Source organism: Gekko japonicus, unplaced genomic scaffold (genome assembly GCF_001447785.1).
Source record: "Gekko japonicus isolate JY-2015 unplaced genomic scaffold, Gekko_japonicus_V1.1 scaffold565, whole genome shotgun sequence".
NCBI classification, from domain to species: Eukaryota; Metazoa; Chordata; class Lepidosauria; order Squamata; family Gekkonidae; genus Gekko; species Gekko japonicus.
The window spans coordinates 50,945-70,160 of NW_015176468.1; the positions used below are offsets into that span (position 1 = coordinate 50,945).

The following is a 19,216-nucleotide window of genomic DNA, read 5'->3' on the forward strand; positions in this document are numbered from 1 at the left end:
CCCCCCCCCAATAGCTAGCAATCCAAAACAGTCCAGTGGCGCCTGAGCGGTGGGTGTTGCCTTCTGGTGCACTTCCAGTGATGTCAGGGGGTGTGGCATACACAAATAAGTTATGCTAATGAGCTCCTGCACCTCTTTTTCTACGAAATGACCCCTGGACTCGATGGCAAAAAAACCACATTTTTTCTTTATTTTAAGCATCTACAACTGTTAACGAAAATGGGGTCTCAAAACACTAGGTAAATCAAGAAACGACAAAACAGCAAAAACACAAAGGGCCTACAGAACAAACCAATAAACAAAAACAAAAGCCAGCAAAAGGTCTAAAGAAAGACCTTAAGCACAAATCAAAAGTTGGAACATGTTTGAAAATTCTCCACCGCAGAGTCCACTGTTCCCTCTAAGCTGAGTTAGTGTGCGCTAGCTCAGTTTTTTAACCTCTGGCCCACACATTTTTGTCTCAGCTCTGGAAGGATGGCTGTAGAGCAAACTGATTTATGCCGTAGTCAAATTGCTTGCTCACAACTTTAATGGCAGTCGCTCACAAAGTAGAATTGTTGCTCGCAAGATTCCACAGCTTAGAGGGAGTACTGCCGCAGACATAGCAGCCTTGGTAAAAATAGCACTATAAAAGTAACTGTAAAAAGATGCAGCAGAAAAATGCACATATAAGCAAAGAGCAGCTAGGACAGGGACTTTGAAGATGAATGCTAAGCAAAGAGATGCCAAGGTTAAGAATCCTTCACAGCTATATATACAGTCTTAAATATTCATGAAAAAGAAACCTAAAATTAGGTTCGGTGCCCAGATTTGAGAAGGGTAAATATAAAGAAACTGTGCACTTCAGAAAAGAGGCCTCGGCACTGAACGCCTCCCAGCATTCAAAATAAAAGTACAGTGTCCAATGACTTTCTTGGGACACAGAGAGAGATGTTCAGGAAGCTACCGTTGGGTTTAAGATCTACCCATCTTTGTTTAAATTTGTATTGTAAATTTGTTATTGTATTTTGCTGTATTTTACTGTTTTATACTTGCGTTTTTATTGTTATAATTTTGGCACACCGTGCCCTTGTCAGCCACCCTGAGCCTTCAGGGTAGGGTGGGATATAAATCCAAGGATAAATAAATAAATGTTGGTTGACTTCCAATCCGAATTTTGAGTCCCCAGCGATGCTCCCTCTAAGCTGTGGAGTCTTGTGAGCAAGAATTCTACTTTGTGAACTACTGGCATTAAAGCTGTGAGCGAGCGATTTGGCTACCGCATAAATCAGTTTGCTCTGGAGCATTCCTTCCTGAGCTAAGGAAAAAAATATGTGAGCTGGAGGCTAAAAAAACTGAGCTAGCTCACACTAACTCAGCTTAGAGGGGACACCGGTCCCCAGCAGATTTCTGTCCAATCAGAAAGGCCATGGGGTGACACTGTCAGGTACTAGAAACAGACGGTCACGAGGACAGAATTACCGCAGCGTCCTGTGCTGAAGCCAGCTTTCGTGTTTGTAGTGAAGTTTCTCCAGATATTCTATAGGGATGCCTTGTTCTTCATCTCTCCCACGCACGTAAATCCTGTTCAAGCATTTCTAAGAATAGGAGACAAGAATGAAGAAGAATGTTCAGACTGAAAATGGAACTCCTTGATCTCTAGAAGGGGGGGGGGAACAACCACACTCATCTCTTGCAGGGGAAAAAGTAGACAATGAATCTCATGGCGCTTTAAAGTAGGGATGAAGAATGAAGAAGAATGTTCAGACTGAAAATGGAACTCCTTGACCTCTAGAAGGGGGCGGGGCGGGGAACAACCACACTCATCTCTTGCAGGGAAAAAAGTAGACAATAAATCTCATGGCACTTTAAAGTAGGGATGCCAGCCTCCAGGTGGGACCAGGAGATCCCCTGGAATTACAGATCACCTCCAAACTTAAAGAGATCAGTTCCCCTGGAGAATCTGGATGCTTTGGAGGGTGGGCTCTATGGCATTATACCCCATTGGGGTCCCTGTACTCCCTAGGCTCCACCCCCAAATCTCCGGGAGTTTCCCAACCTCGAACTGGAAACGCTACTCCCCCTGGCTACCAGTGGCCAGAGGGAACCTGGCAAACTTAAAGACTCCCTCCCCCATAACTTGAGACACAAACAACGAAACACATCTGTGCGTGTTTCTGGCCACATTATATATACAGAACTGCGGCGCTCTAATGCTTCAGCAACTAAATGCCAATCAGCATCCCTACCCCCCCCAACTTATGTCGATGGGTTCAAGACCTCCTGCTAACCCTGGATGCACAAACAAAGTAAGACTCGGTAACAAATATGTTAAAGAGCTCTGGAGAAAGACATAGCCCCAGACCAATGCTCCCTCTAAGCTGTGGACTGTCTTGTGAGCAAAAAGTCTACTTTTGTGAGCTGCTGGCATTAAAGTTGTGAGCGAGCGATTCGGCTAGTGCAGAAATCAGTTTGCTCTGGAGCCGTTCTTCCTGAGCGGAGACAAAAATGTGTGAGCCGGAGGCTGAAAAGCTGTGAGCTAGCTCACACTAACTCAGCTTAGAGGGAACACTGCACCCAGACCCAAAGAGAGAGCACACCAACGGATTAAGTGGACATTCTCAAACATGACAACTTTAGCCTGGACAATATTTCAAACTCTCCAAGGGTTAGGAGGACAGTATGACTACACTAAGGCTGCATGGTCCGATCTTCTTCTCTTTTTTTGCACGTTTTATATGCAAAAGAACATCAACCACAAGATCAGCCGCTCAACTGCAGCCCTAAGCACCTTGCTTTTCCAGGCCTCACTAGGGACGACTGGAAGCGAACGGCCTCTTCACACGGTCAGCAGCAGACGCGCCACAAGGCTCCAGCATGGAAGTGGTGAAGCTTGTGGGATTTTTCCATCGCTGGAGATAACCCAGGAGCCCTGCCAATGGCCAGCCTGGGAGATCTTGAGGTTAATGGGCAGAAGGGCAGAATTCTACTTACGATTACAGTCTGCACTAGACGCTTTATGACATAACATTCCACCCAGCATTTGCTGGATGCAGAAGAGGTGTACGTTTAAGGAGTCTATATTGTTTGCCAAAGCAATTCTTCTTCATTGCCCAACGCACCCAAGTCGCAAAGTCATCCTCAGTGTACCCAGACAAGAGGAGGTGCATGAAAACGAGAAGGTTCAGCCCAAAGCAAGAATGGGGCAGCCCAAAGCCATTAAAAAAAAACTATTCACACATGAAGCTGCCTTATACTGAATGATAACTGTGCAAATTCAGATGTAGTTTTACCAAATAAAGTATAGGTAAAGGTAAAGGTTCCCTTGCTCGAAGGCCAGTCGAGTCCGACTCTAGGGTTGCGGTGCTCATCTCCGTTTCAAAGCCGAAGAGCCAGCGCTGTCCGAAGACGTTTCCATGGTCATGTGGCCGGCATGACTAAACACCAAGGTGCACGGAACGCTGTTACCTTCCCACCAAAGTGGTACCTATTTATCTACTTGCAATTTCTTGCTTTCGAACTGCTAGGTTGGCAGGAGCTGGAACTAGAGACGGGAGCTCACCCCGTCTTGCGGCACCCGGGTATTGAACTGCTGAACTACTGACCTTCCACAGCCTGCAGTTCAGCGTCTTAACCACTTGAGCCACCGCAGCTCCGCAAATAAAGTATAGTAGCCTCTATATCACAGTGATTGTTCCTTCTATTTAGCACACAATTTACACTGAGATCCCACCTGTTCCTTTTAATTGGAGATGCCAAGGATTGAACCTGGGACCTTCCGCATGCCAAGCACTGAGCCACAGACCCTCCCCCCCAGGAGATTTCTCCTCCAGGACATGCAGAAAGATTAAATGCCCTAATCCTGCCCAAGCAGCTGACCACACACGTCACAGAGCTGAGAGCTGCCCCAGTTTGGTGTAGTGGTTAAGCATGCGGACTCTAATCTGGGAGAACCGGGTTTGATTCCCCACTCCTCCCCTTGCACCTGCTGATGTAACCATGGGTCACTCACAAGCTCTGGCACAGCTGTTCCTGAAAGAGTAGTTTGTGTCAGAGTTATCTCAGCCCCACCCATCTCACAGGGTGTCTGTTGTGGGGAGGGGGAGGGAAATGAGTTTGTAAGCCGCTCTGAGACTCCAAGTGAAGGGCCGGGGTATAAATCCAATCTCTTCCTCTTCCTCTTCTTCTTCTCAGTTTCTTCTTCTTCTTCTCAGGCCAATGGCCCATCTAGTTTAACACTCTGTGCCACACAGTGGCCAAAAATACCAGGTGCCATCAGGAGGTCCAGCAGTGGGGCCAGGACACTAGAAGCCCTCCCACTGTTGACCCCCCCCCCAAGCACCAAGTAGGCAGAGCATCACTTGCCCCAGACTGAGAGTCCCTATCTGTACCTTGTGGCTAATAGCCACTGATGGGCCTCTGCTCCATATGCTTATCTAATGCTCTCTTGAAGCCGTCCGTGCTTGTAGTCGCCACCCGCCACCTCCTGTGGCCAGTGAATTCCACGTGTCAATCACTCTTTGGATGGTGACACCCTTTCCCACCCACGCAGAGTGCCTACCAGCCTCAACAACCTCTTTCTCACGTTCTGGGTTATCAGCAGGTCAGGCCATTACGTTTGCCACCCTTTTTGTCTCTTCTAAAATACACAGAGAGCCAGGACCAATTCACACCTCAGGTCCTCTCTCTCTCTTCCAGAGACATCCACAGACAGAGGAAGAAGAAGAAGAGAAGAAGAGATTGGACTTATACCCTGCCCGTCACACTGATAGGCTTACCATCTCCTTTCCCTTCCCCTCCCCACAACAGACACCCTGTGAGATCGGTGGGGCTGAGAGGAACTGCTCTTTCAAGGACAGCTCTGACTGAACTAGGGCTTGCCCAAGGTCATCCAGCAGCTGCGAGTGGAGGAGTGGGAAATCCAACCCGGTTCTCCCAGATTAGAGTCCGCGCACTTAACCACGACACCAAACTGGCCACCCCCCTTTAATAACAAGCCCTCACTCACACAGAGTTCTTGGGTTTGTTCTTCACCGCTGTTTTTCAATTCTCTCCCAACGTGCCTTCAGCTCTCACTGGCTGCTGTTAGGGAGAGGAGGGACCTAACCTGTCCGTCACAAGGATATGCCTAGATTTTATTATTTATTTAGAAAGCATTTATTTATTTATTTATTTATTTATTTATGAGGGCCACCAAGGTGGCTAACAATTTAAAACATATGTGACGAAATCACATTTAAAAACCATTTAAACACACACACTCCAAAAAAACCACAATTAAAACAATTAAGATACATACAGGACATAAAAACAGCCCCATTATACCACCACCGTCAAGGTATCTTAAAGGATGCATCGACGAGGCCCGAGGAAGAACCTGGAAACTATTGAAGATCTGACAAGCCATCGCCATTGGACATGTATATTATGGGGGTACCATCTGGAACTGCGGTGTTACCATCTTGGATTTAGGATATTAGTAATGGATTGAGTACTGTGGTTTTAGTGTTGGATGTTTTACTATTGGGGAGGGCGGGATACAAATATGAAAAATTAATTAATTAATTAATTAAAACAACTGGTTGGGAAGGAGGGATCGCTGAGGGAATGCCAAAATGAAACCAAAAAAAGTCTTCATCTGCTGGCGGAAGACAGCACCAGAGGGGGACAGGCAGACCTCCCTGGGGAGAGAGGTCCAGCATTTCGTTGCCACTGCTGAGAAGGCCCTCTCCCCAGCTGCCACCTGCCTAATCTCAGAAGTCGGGGGCACCCAAAGAACAACCTCAAGATTACCATAGCGGCCGGGCAGGTTCCTAGATTCCCCACCTGCCATTCCTCTATGTACTCAGCTATCCTTAAGTGAGCAAAATCTTGCATTTAAATAGGAGGGGGAGGAGGTGGAGAGACTGGATTTATACCCCGCCCTTCACTACCTGAAGGAGTCTCAAGAGCGTTTTACAGTCCCATCCTCTCCCCACAGCAGACACACTGTGAGGCAGGTGGGGGCTGAGAGAGCTCTCTCGAGAACTGCCCTCGAGAGAACAGCTCTGAAAGAATTTGTGACTGACCCAAGGTCACACCAGCGGCTGCATGGGGAGAAGGGGGGACACAAACCCAGTTCTCCCAGGTTAGAGCCCGCGCTCCTAACCACTACACCATACCAGGACTCGAAACACAGTATACTATGGCTGGGCAGGACAAAACAAAGAAAATGCTGGTGAAGATCAGCAATCCTGACAAGGCAAGTCGATCGCCTGACCTGGGTATAAAAGTGAAAGGCTAATGGAATCCTCCGCCAGCTGCTTCCCTGAGGTGCGCAAGGACCAGGGGAAGGGCCGCAGCTCAGTGGCAGAGCCCTTGCGGAAGGTCCCAGGATCAAATCCTGGCATCTCTGGTTAAGCGGCAGCTAGAGTGGGACAAGACCCTGATGCTAGAGGGTCTAGCTAGAGAAGACCCTGATGCTGGGAAAGACTGAAGGTAAAAAAAGACGACGGGGACGGCAAAGGATGAGATGGTTAGACAGTGTCACAGATGCCACGAACATGAAGCTGAGCCAACTTCAGAGGACGGCTGCTAGCAACCCCGGACTTCCCTGGTGGTCTCCCATTCATGTACTATCCAGGGCCGACCCGGCTTTGCTTCCCGGATCAGCTCGCCCAGGACATAGCTGCCGGGTTGCTCTCAGGGGCCGGATACAGGGGACCATATCATGCCAGAACTGGGAAATCTGCACTGATTTATATCCTGCCCATCCCGTAAACGGGCCCGGGGCGGGGTCGCGACATCTCAATAAATACAATAAAATTCAAAACATATTAAAATATATAAAATCAATAGTCATGCTTGCCGTAGGGAGAATCTGGCCCACTGATGTAACTAGGTATGGCCAGTTATCAGTAGGTGGGAGACCGCAACCTCGGGGGGGGGGGGGGGGGGGGGAGGCCCCGCCCCTCAGCCAAAGGCCTGGCGGAAGAGCTCCGTCTTGCAGGCCCTGTGAAATTGAGTAAGATCCCGCAGGGCCCTGATCTCAATAGGGAGCCTGTTCCACCAGGTGGGGGCCAGGGCGGAAAAAGCCCTGGCCGTGGTCGAGGCAAGGCTGACGTCCTTCGGGCCAGGGATCACCAGATGTTGATTCTCAGGCGTATATGGTCCCTTAGGTATGTTGGTCCCAGGCAGTATAAGGCTTTGAAGGCAATTACCAACAGGCACAATTTCAAATACTGCTTCTCACTTCTAAGCTCCTGAACAGCTCATGAAGGAAAACTTTCTCCTGTGTTATCTAGCCAGCCTCGCCCTTCGAATGCTCCCCTCCCCCGCTCACTTGGAGCCTACCCTACTAGCATTCAGGCCCCACGCCAAAACATTTCTTTTCTTTTTTTTACCCCACCTTTAACTGAAGTTTTATCCCACCCTTTCCAGCTGACTCACGGCCAGCATTCCTTCTCAGTGCTGCTTTACAGCTGTTTTACTATTACAGTTTTATGACTTCTGCTCAAATTGCTTTGTTGCTGTTTTTATGCCCCTTCGGGGTGATCGATGGCTTCTTTCATGGATGTTTTTACTGATGTGTTTTATGGTTTTATTATTGAATACCTTTTTAGCTGCCTCCGCCAGGCATCCGGACGGGCAACCTGTACATTTTCTAAACCACTTACAAGGGTTAACATGCCACCTATAAAATCTATTTGAGGTATTTCAGGTATACGAGCCCGTGTCCAGCAATCTGATGGAGGGGCTAGCATTCTCTAATCTGTTCTCGTACCTGTTTTTTCTTACCTCGGGGGTAGCTCGAAGATAAATAATACCATCCAGATGAAGACTAGATCCAAACTGCTCATTCATCCAGTTATGCCAGTCTTGGTATATAGTCCATTCTGTTTCATTCATGCAGTCGGACTCGTAGAGATTAGATGCAAAGATGTACCTTAACAACAACAACAACAAAAGAGTACTTTGAGCTCAATATAATCCTGTATTCTTCCAGAAAGAAAAAAAGAGGAAGAGGTGAGAATGACAGGATGAAAGCTGAATGGATGACTTGGGCTAGTCAGACATAAGAACATAGGAGACGCCAGTGTTGGATCAGGCCAAAGGCCCATCCAGTCCAACACTCTGTGTCACACAGTGGCCAGAAATACCAGGGGCCATCAGGAGGTCCACCAGTGGGGCCAGGACACTAGAAGCCCTCCCACTGTTGACCCCCCCCCCCCAAGCACCAAGAAGACAGAACATCACTTGCCCCAGAGCCCCTATCTATACCTTGTGGATAATAGCCACTGATGGACCTCTGCTCCAGATGATTATCTAATTCCCTTTTGAAGCCGTCCAGCCCACCGAATCCAGACAACAGCCCACCGAATTGTTTTATGCTAACAGCATCGCCAAGCCACAGGTGGGGGAGTGGAAAAGAAGTTTAGCGGCTCCCCTACAGTAATGGAATAGCTTCCCTTCGGGCAGAGTGTGCCACAGCCCAAGTACCTTCTAGGAGCATCTTGAATGGTGAAAAGTTATCTGCACAAGACAAAAATCCACACCTGTCGCTGTAAACGGATCTCTCGAAGAAAACGACGGGGTCCTCGGCCTCTTTGAGCTTCCCGTCGAGAGACTTCAGCTGCGCCCGGATTCTGCTCAGGCAGGCGTACGTCTGGAAAGTGAAGGCCCACCTCTCCGGCTTTTCGTACATCATCTGGAGCAAGTTGCCTCCGCTCTTCTGAGAGGCTGTCAGCTCCTCCTTGAAACACGAAACAAACAAAAGGCCACTTGTTTTAACGGTACCTTTACAATCCCCAGGAGCTGCGGTGGCTCAAGGGGTTAGGACGCTGAACTGCAGGCTGGGGAAGGTCGGTAGCTCAGCAATTCGAGACCCGAGTGTGCCGCATGACGGAGTGAGCTCCCGTCTCTAGTCCCAGCTCCTGCCAACCTAGCAGTTCGAAAGCAAGACATTGCAAGTAGATAAATAGGTACCGCTTCGGTGGGAAGGTAGCAGCGTTCCGTGCGCCTCGGTGTTTAGTCATGCCGGCCACATGACCACGGAAACGTCTTTGGACAGCACTGGCTCTTCGACTTGGAAGTGGAGACGAGCACCGCAACCCTAGAGTCGGACTCGACTGGCTTTCGAGCAAGGGACACCTTTACCTTAAACATTATATAAACGTTCTATCTCAAATGGTTTCTCTGAAGCCACATTACGAAACTTATAGTTTTGAAACGGCAGTAATAATCAAGTTAGAAATTAGAATACAAGTATTCTGTTTTTAAAGAATGAAGATTTAAGATACAAAACTATCACTTCTACAGTTTTCTCTTTTTATTTTGTAACTCTTTTACTTTCTCATCAATTGTTTCTCTACCATTTGCCACAAGATCATGCTCTTGTAGCAGCAGGTCAAAAATCCACTGCTTGAATATATCTTAATCACAATTTCCCTGGCTTTAACTGACTTCAGGCCAATTTCCCTGACTTTCCAGAAAGTGGCAACCCTGCCCTTTAATCTTTGTAAGAACCCATTGAAGTAGCAGGAGAATGAGCAAGAGTCCAGTAGCACCTTAAAACACTAACAAAGTTTGTGGCAGGTGACGAGCGTCCGTGGGTCGCTGCTCACTTCTTCAGAAAGTTCATACTCACGAAAGCTCCTCCCCGCCGCAAATTTCGTTAGTCTTTTTAAGGTGCTAGTGGATTCCTGCTCTTTTCTCCTGCTACAGACAGACTAACACGGCTACCCATCTTGAGCTACCCCTATGAAGTAGGTTAGGCTGAGAGCATGTGAGCAGCCCAAGGTCTCCCAGCAGGCTTCCATGGCAGAATGGGGGTTCAAACTTGGGTTTCCCAGATCCTAGTCTGATACTCTAACCACTATGCCATGCCAGATCTCTGACTTTAACTGCATCTTATATAGTCTGCCAGGTGCCCTGAGAGTCGAGGGCAAAAAAACTACCGTCTGATAGCAGACAGCAATCAATCCCCACCTACTTCAGCAGTGAGTACCTCCTAAAGAGCATAAGAGAAGCCATGCTGGATCCGGCCAATGGCCCATCCAGTCCAACACTGTGTGTCACACAGTGGCCAAAACCCAGGTGCCTTCCATGTGTGTGAGTGCTGCTGAAATCGAGCAACAGAGCACGGCCACAGCAACAAAACCAAAGACCATCAGAAGAAGAGATTGGATTTATACCCCGCCCTTCACTCGGAGTCTCAGAGCGGCTCACAAACTCCCTTCCCTTCCCCTCCCCACAACAGACACCCTGTGAGGTACAAGAAGAAGAGGAGATTGGATTTATACCCCTCCCTTCACTACCCAAAGGAGTCTCAGAGAGGCTGACAAACTCCTTTCCCTTCCCCTCCCCACAACAGACACCCTGTGAGGTAGGTGGGGCTGAGAGAGCTCTGACAGAAACGACTCCTTTTCAAGAACAGCTGTGCCAGAAGTATGGCTTGCCCAAGGTCATCCAGCCAGGTACAAGTGGAGGAGTGGGGAATCAAACCCGGTTCTCCCAGATTAGAATCCACACGCTTAACCACTACGCCAAACTGGCCCCGTTGTACTGGCCGAGGGTCCTTAGGCTAAAGAGGGGGACTTCCAGAATTTTCACGCACTTCATGTTCAGTAGTGACTCCCTCTCCTTTGCCGTAAAGTCACAGCTGGCTTATGGCGATAGGGTTTTCAGGGCGACAGACATTCAGAGGTGGCTTGCCACTGCCTGCCTCTGCGTCACAACCCTGCCATTCTTTGGTGGTCTCCCATCCGGATCTTATCCGGGGCCGACCCTCAGCATCCATGTGCCAAAGCCGCAGTGCATGTGGCACCTCTAAGGCAAAGCCTGCTGCTCCACTGCTTGATGGGGTCTGGCCCTTTAACAGCCAGCTTGCCTGATGAGCAGCTTGGCAGGCAGCCTTGAGCCAGGGGCGGGGAAACAAGGAGAGGAGTGGCAGCTGGGGTGCGGAGGCAGCCCCTGCAGGAATTGCTGGCATTCCATGGGAGTTCCAGAGGGGTGGAGCCTCCCAAGGGGCTGGCTGCACAAAACCCCCAAAGTGAAATAGGTCAGAAAGGGCATGCTGGCTCTGGCTCCCGAGTTTGAAAGGAGCAGGGTCGGGAGACAGGTGAGAACCAGGGTGAGGGCAGGCCCTCACAGAGGTCCAGAGGGGCCCGAGCCATTTCCATTTGGGATGGGTGGGTTTAAATTAAAAAATTAATACATGCAAAAACAATGATACAAAATGAGTAGCATTGCATTTTAAATGTTTGCATTTAATACAGTAAGAAAAAGAACATTGTAAGACTTTGTAAGACATGTACTCATTTTTATTTAAGATGCGATTCAATGTCCAAAGTGTAAATCTGAGGCCCCCAAGAATGTGAGGCCTGGGCCAAATGGCCCTGTTGCCCCCCCCCCCCCCACTCTCAGAGGCCCTGGGTGAGGGAAACCTCCTTCCATCTTAGTTTGAGGCCTGTGGGAGACTACAAGAGTGCCCCCTGCTGGCAAGAGTTCTCTGTTGGCAAGTGATGTTCTGTCTTCTTGGTGTTTGGGGGGGGGGGGTTTCAACAGTGGGAGGGCTTCTAGTGTCCTGGTCCCACTGGTGGACCTCCTGATGGCCCCTGGTATTTCTGGCCACTGTGTGACACAGAGTGTTGGACTGGATGGGCCATTGGCCTGATCCAACATTGGCTTCTCTTATGTTCTCTTATGTTCAAGGATCTGCCAGATTTGGGCAGGTCTTCTACGGGTATGTCCTACCAAGCGAGAAAAGGTTTGGATGTTAATAACAGTATTTTAAGAGAGCCTAGGGATTGACTTAGCTGGTGTGGCCATCCACTGGGCCCTCAAGACGTTTCACTCCAAAGGACAGGAATACAGGCTTGAAAACAGGGAAAGCTCAATTCTTGAGTTCTTTTATTCCTGTACTGAATGAGCACAGCTAGCCTGGCTGATGCCATCAGCCGTCTCAGAGGTGACTCAGCAACAGCTGTCGGCTTGGTGCCTGGAAGCAGCTGGCAATGTTTCTTCTAAGCATATGCAAAGAATAAAACTCCAGTCCTCATACTTAAGAAAAGACCTCTTCCAGCCTTTTTATGGGAAGAGATTAGGTTACGGTCGTTTAGGTCATGGAACTTCGGCTAGCCGCAGAAAACTTGGCTGCCTTGAACATATGGGCACCGTAACTCATTAACAATTAGGCCGGCAGTCACATGGAACCATACACAAGGCACAATATCTTCAACCTCAATATTAGGAGACATATGCTTTCTTTCTTTCTTTTTTAAAGTACCCGAAGGTACACTTTTATTATTTTTTCGTTATGCACTACAGACATACGTGAAAACAAACAACACATAACTATCAGTAACAAACATAAAACATATTAAAGTAAAAAGTAAAGGTTCCCTTGCTCGAAAGCCAGTCGAGTCCGACTCTAGGGTTGCAGTGCTCATCTCCATTTCAAAGCCGAAGAGCCAGCGTTGTCCGAAGACGTTTCCGTGGTCATGTGGCCGGCATGACTAGACACCAAGGTGCACGGAACGCTGTCTACCTTCCCACCAAAGTGGTACCTATTTATCTACTTGCAATTTCTTGCTTTCGAACTGCTAGGCTGGCAGGAGCTGGAACTAGAGACGGGAGCTCACTCCGTCATGCGGCACCCAGGTCTCGAAGTGCTGAAACATATTACAGGAGGCTTATTCTGTTTTCTGTTCTTTAGTTATCTATTTGTTACATTTCTAAATCTCATTGTCTATTTTACTAGCTTTTCTGCGTACTCAAATTTCCATCAAGTTATTGCGCTTATATTGTACCAGTCATAAAATCTCTTCCAAGTTTTTTGAAAAGTCCATTCTGTTCCAGCTCTCGTCTCCAATGTCAATTTATCATTTTCAGCCGTTTCAAACAGCTTATTCACATATTCTTGTTTTGTTGGAATCTCCATTGTTTTCCAATATTTAGCATATAAAATCCTTGCAGCTGTCGACAAGTGAACAATCAAAGACCTATCCGCTTTATCAAAGTCTTTCGGAAATATATTCAATAACAATATCTCTGGAGTAAATGGGACCTTAGTTCTTATTATTTTTTGCATTATTTTTTTTTCATTATGCACTCAATATTATGAGACATATGTTTTTTGACAGCAGAGGATTGGTAGCATGAGTTTTATAGTAGGATGAACAGATTCTGAATCTTTAGTAGGCACGTATAAGCACAACCAGCCAAAATTCATTCGTTTTTCAAATCAGAGCTCTAACAGTGCTGCTTGCTGCAATTCTCATTATTTTAAGAAAGCATATCCGCAACTTTGGCATTTGTAATCATTTATTTAATTGGCTCGGAATGCTCAGCTGCATCCATTCACTCAACCACTAGAGGGCAGATTGGGAGCCAGTTAAAAGTGATGTCATTAAAAGAGGGCTTTTGTGGAAAACTCTGATTAAAATGAAATCTCTGTTCCTCTTGGAAACAAATAGTATACTTTAACAATGTGATGTAGAGGGAAGAGGAATAAGCATCATGTATAGACGTGCATGGGGTTCTTTATTTTTAATCTAAAAATTATACAGCAATTTGTAAGGTGGATTCAGGTGGGTAGCTGTGTTGGTCTGAAGCAACAGAACAAAGTTTGAGTCCAGCGGCACCTTTAAGACCAACAAAGTTTAATTCTGGGCATAAGCTTTCATGAGTATGCAACGCTTCTTCAGATACAACTTGAAAGTAACTGAATCCCACAGAACTGTGTGGGCTGCAAGTTAATACTGCAACCAACAGACGCTGAAATGTGACTGTTTTCGCCTCTTTGCTCCACCCCACAATTTACGGCCCCTGCATCACAAAGTGGTGAGGTTCTCAATATGATCACGTAAAACTCATACCTCACAATCATCTGGGCAAGTCTGAACATTGCACCATCTTGCTACGGGCTCAGGAACAACTTCCCACTCTTCTCTGGCTTGTTTGAGAATATTCACAAAGGTAGACTTCCCTGCAGCTGTGGAGAAAAGGACTATGCTTATAAGAAAGTACAATTCTAGTTTGTCCCTTAGCAGGGAAATACACGCTAAAAAGTGAAGTGTTTTCCTTTTAAAGGGTTTCAGGTATTTCAAATATGTATGTACACATCTGTTTAGAATGCACACCCTGCAGTATTTCACTGGCTTAGGGTAGTTTATAATATTCCAAAGAGGCCGAGCTTTGTTCTCTTGCATCCCTTAAAGGTAGAGGTTCCCTTGCTCGAAAGCCAGTCAAATCCGACTCTAGGGTTGCGGTGCTCATCTCGGTTTCAAAGCCGAAGAGCCAGCGCTGTCCGAAGACGTTTCCGTGGTCATGTGGCCGGCATGAATAAACACCAAGGCGCACGGAACGCTGTTACCTTCCCACCAAAGTGGTACCTATTTATCTACTTGCAATGTCTTGCTTTCGAACTGCTAGGTTGGCAGGAGCTGGACCTAGAGATGGGAGCTCACTCTATCATGTGGCACCCGGGTCTCGAACTGCTGAACTACTGACCTTCCACAGGCTGCAGTTCAGCATCTTAACCACTTGAGCCACCGCAGCTCCTCAATCACCGTACATTGTTCCAAAAATGACAGTCCTAAACTGTATGTGACTTTATTTCCACTATGGTTACTGAAGAAGTTTATTAAGCACATATAGACCTAATCACATATCAGGACTGTGCCCATGCAATATGCAGCTATCTGAGTCTTCTTTCTGTAGCCCACTATTTCTGACTCAGTTCTAAATTCCTTGTGATTGGTTTTAAGATCTATACTCCTAAATCAAATGTCCCACCTAAAGCTCAAAAAATAACTCAAGATTCCCTTTAAAAGCCTACTTTCTGTTTTTTGCTTTCGAACTGCTAGGTTGGCAGGAGCTGGAGCTGGAACTAGAGATGGGAGCTCACTCCGTCATGCGGCACACTTGGGTCTCGAACTGCCGAACTACCGACCTTCCACAGCCTGCAGTTCCAGCGTCTTAACCACTTGAGCCACAGCAGCTCCTTCTTGCATCCCTTACTATTATTTAAAAAGTTCTAATGCTACCTTTCCACCTGATTAGGGTCCTCATGGTAATATCAAAACTAGGGATGAGGGTCAACAATGGTTACTGAGGGTATGACAAACAAAACAAAAAACACCTGATACGGGGAGACAGAAAAATTTCCGTGGGGTGGGAGTTCCAACGTTTTGGCACCATGATGAAGAAAGCCCTTTGTCAGGTTGCCACCCATCTTAGCTCAGATGATGTGGTACCAGAAACAGCCTCTGAAGATAACACATCACCTGTAAAGCATAATAAAGCTTGTGTATTTAAAATAGCAACTTCGACACTGTAGGAAAGCTTAGCGGTGCCCATCCCTTTTGGCTACTAGGACTCCTGATTATCAAGTGGAAATTTGACAGGTGCTGGTTTTCTTTCAGCACCAATACAAATATGGGGAAAGCTTAATCTACCACATTTCTGCTTGCTACAAAGCTACTGTCCCAGGCACCTAGGGAACATTTGAGGCAAGGTGGATTTCATACATCTGCTGTAATTGTTCTGGAGCCATCAGGGTTCCTTGTAACAACCCTTATAACTCTTTAATATTCATTCTGGGTAGCATTTAGAGGAAACTGGAAAAACTGGAATACCGATCTATGGAGGCACTCAAAGCAAATGATGCTGTCAGCAGAGGCAGGAGAGACAGAGCACTATGTGAAAGGTATGAACCATCTTTAAGTAATAACATAAAAAATTATGCCACTTTTCTATGAATTTACACCAGCAACTCCTTATTTCTTGTTTAATGCAAGCCACTTTGAGTCTATAGAATGACGCATAGCCTCCTAAATAATAATTTTAAAAAAAACATGGTAGGGGGAAGGATAGGGTTGCCACCAGTGCTCCCTCTAAGCTGTGGAATCTTGTGAGCAAAATTTCTACTTTGTGAGCCACTGGCACTAAAGTTGTGAGCGGGCGATTCAGCTCCTGCATAGATTAGTTTGCTCTGGAGCCATCCTTCCTCAGCTAACACAAAAATGTGTGAGCCGGGGGCTAAAAAACGGTGCGCTATCTCACACTAACTCAGCTTAGAGGGAACACCGGTTGCCCGGTCTGCCTCGGCCACCCAAGGGGGATGGGGTTGACAGATCCAGGTCAGGAAACGCCTGGAAATTTGGGGACCTCAGTGGGCTACAATGCCCATAGAATCTCCCCTCCCAAACACCCATTTTCTCTATGGGAACTGATCTATGAAGTCTGGAGATAACTTGTAATTCTGGGGGAATCCAGAGCCCAACTAGAGCCCGGCATCCATAGGGAAGGATGAGAAGACACCCCTCAGCACAAACAGTGTCTAGTTTTATTCAGGTGGGTTGCCTTGTTCGTCTGAAGCAACAGAGCAAAGTTTGACTCCAGCGGCACCTTTAAGGCCAACAAAGTTTAATTCTCCGTATCAGCTTTCATGTGCACGCAACACTTCTTCAGAAACTGACACCTTTAAGACCAACGATTCTGGATCTAAGCTTTTGTGTTTTGCAGCTATGCAGCCATCTTATGTCTCTGCCCCCGGGCAAGATGAAGCATTCTTTTTCCATGTTAACAAAAGGAGCCCGTGCTCCCTCTAAGCTGTGGAGTCCTGTGAGCAAAAGTTCTGCTTTGTGATCTACTGGCATGAACGCTGTGAGGGAGCGATTTGGCTCCTGCATCGATTAGTTTGCTCTGGAGCCCTCCTTCCTGAGCTGAGACAAAAATGTGTAAGCCAGAGGCTAAAAAGCTGTGAGCTAGCTCACACTGACTCAGCTTAGAAGGAACACCGTGGTATAAGATTCCATTGAAGTCCCCATTCGTCTCAATGGAAGGAAGGAAAGGGGGCCAACCATGCACCCCACCCTGAGCACCTTAAAGAAAGAACAGGATTAGACGCCAACGGAGCAAAAGGCAGACGGGAGCGCCTCCAGCCTCGTCCCTTTCCCACAAGTCTTTGTCCCTCTCCCCGCCAACTTTTTATCCCGCCCTTCCTCCAAGGAGCACTCAGGGCGGCCCGCGTGCTCCCCCCTCTCCTCGTGAACAACAACCCTGCGAGGTAGGCCAGGCCGTGAAAGGGGGGCGCCAGGCCCGAGGCCACCCTCCCGAGCTTGCAGGCTGGGAGAGGCGCCCGCACGGCCCCAGCGGCTCTTTCCCCTTACCTATGTTGCCCTCGATGGCGATTTTCTTGATTCTCTCGGCCCGGCTCCGTTTGGGTGGGGTCGCCATGGAGACCAAAGTTGCCGGTGGTACCCGGAGGGCTGGCGGCCGCGAGAGACGGGAAGGGCGGCGGGACAAAACAGGCGCGCTCTCCCGCCTTCGCGCAGATTCCCTCCTCCCTGGTTCCCTTTCTCCCCTCTCGCGCGCCAATCTCTCTTTTGCCGCCGGGTCCTTCGAATTGGGCGCGCGGTCGCCCCGGATTGGCTACGGCGCGTCGTGACGTGACAGCGAGGGTTCCTTCCTGTTCCCCCCCCCCTCGCCGGCGGGCTCCTTCCCTCCGGCTCTTGGTCGTCAGTGCCTCATTTGCATATTTTACCGCGTCGCCACCCCCCTCTTGTTCTTCTTCTTCTCCCGGCCGGCTGTGCTCTCCCTACGGGTGCCTGAGAGGGTCAGAGCAGCAGCCGCTAGAGACCGCGAACAGCCCCAAACCTGCTTCTCTTCTACTGTACAGGCGATCACGTTCCGGTCGGAGAAAAGAGACGCCGGCTTCGAAGAGAAGAGCCTTAATCAAGTGCCGAGCGATGGATGGAGCCGCAGGACGCGCTTGTCGCGGCGTGAATACATCGATCGGCGTGCGCGCTGCCGATAGCTGAGGGCATGGTTGCCATAGCAACCAGCCAAGTTCCCACCCCTACTTCCTAGGCCGCAAGTTCATCCTTCCGGGCTTCGGTTGCCAACTCGGGGGTTAGAAATTCCTGGAGTTTTGGAGGTGGTGCCTGGGGGGCGGGATTTGATGAGGGGCCTCCCAACTAGGTGTGTAATGCCATAGAGTCCGACCACTTTCTCCAAGGGATCTCTGTCGCCTGGATATGCTGTAATTCCAGGCCTCCAGACCCCACCTAGAGGTTGGCAACCCTATGTGAGCCTTTGCTTTTTCTACCTCCGCTCTGGTTCCTTTGACAGGAATGCACTAAGCACAGACTTCCCAGCTGCTGTGGGGAAAAGCTGCTCCCTCCCCTACATGCTGCTAGGGTTGCCAGCCTCCAGGTGGGGCCTGGGGATCTCCCGCTTTTACAACTGATCTAAAGCTGACAGAGATCAGCTCCCCTGGAGAACATGGCTGCTCTGAAGGGTGGGCTCTATGGCATTGGACCGTGCTGAGGCCCCTCCCCAAACCCCGCCCTCTCCTGGACCCACCCCCAGGTATTTTCCAACCCAGACCTGGCAACCCTAGCTGCTGTGGTCACATGCCAGATTCTAGGCTACAGAGATCAGTTCCTCTGGAGAAAATGCCTGCTTTGGAGGGTGGACTCTGTGGCACTGTACCTTACTGAGGTCTCTGTCATCCCCAGGCTGCATCCCCAAATCTCCAGGAATTTCTCAATGTGGAGTTGGCAACCCTAAAGCCCCCCGTCAGCCCCAGGGAATGTAACTGCCCCCTTGTGCTTGCTGTACTGAGGCCAAGGTACAAGTGAAGGGCCTCTGCTGCACAAATAGCTTTCCATGCTACTCCCTTAACATACAGTGTGCATGGCTGGCTCTTCAATGATCACTAGGGTTTCAAAACTCGGGGTGTTGCTAAATATCAAAAACTCCATTGAGCCGGCTACATATTTGACTTCACTGGAGGGACAGAACTCTAGAAGGGCATTTGCTTCTGCTGCTGTGGTTATTCAAGGCAGCTACAATAAAAAACCCTACCTTGAAAGGCTATGTTCAGGGCTTTTTTTGTAGAAAAACCCAAGCAGGAACTCATTAGCATAATAGACCACACCCAACAGCAGAAATCTATTAGCATATTAGGCCACACCCATGACAATACAGCTCAGTAGCATATTAGGCCACACACCCCATGTTACCAGAAGTGTGGTCATCCAGCCACACCCACCTTTTGCTTCTTATTCTGTTTACCTTGTTTGTTGTCAAAACCCAGGGCTTTTTTGGAGCAGGAACTCCTTTGCATGTTAGGCCACACACTCCTAATGTAGCCAATCCTAATGAGTCCCTGTTGTTGGGTGTGGCCTATTATGTTAATGAGTTCCTGCTGGGTGTGGCCAACTCGGGAGCCAGACGGAACTCCGTTCCT

The 19,216-nt window shown here is 48.4% G+C and overlaps 1 protein-coding gene across 1 annotated transcript in view; it reads right to left on the bottom strand.

Moving 5' to 3' along the window:
* DCK (deoxycytidine kinase) overlaps window positions 1-17,683 on the bottom strand; it is a 23,281-nt gene extending 5,598 nt beyond the window's left edge. The window contains exons 1-5 of the mRNA XM_015427113.1: window positions 17,133-17,683; window positions 13,836-13,951; window positions 8,514-8,710; window positions 7,756-7,903; window positions 1,462-1,577 (exon numbers count right to left, since the gene is read on the bottom strand). Coding sequence (XP_015282599.1) covers window positions 1,462-1,577; window positions 7,756-7,903; window positions 8,514-8,710; window positions 13,836-13,951; window positions 17,133-17,199 — 644 coding nt within the window. The 5' untranslated portion in view covers window positions 17,200-17,683. The remainder of the gene's footprint in view (window positions 1-1,461; window positions 1,578-7,755; window positions 7,904-8,513; window positions 8,711-13,835; window positions 13,952-17,132) is intronic.
* Between the last annotated feature and the right edge of the window lie 1,533 nt (window positions 17,684-19,216).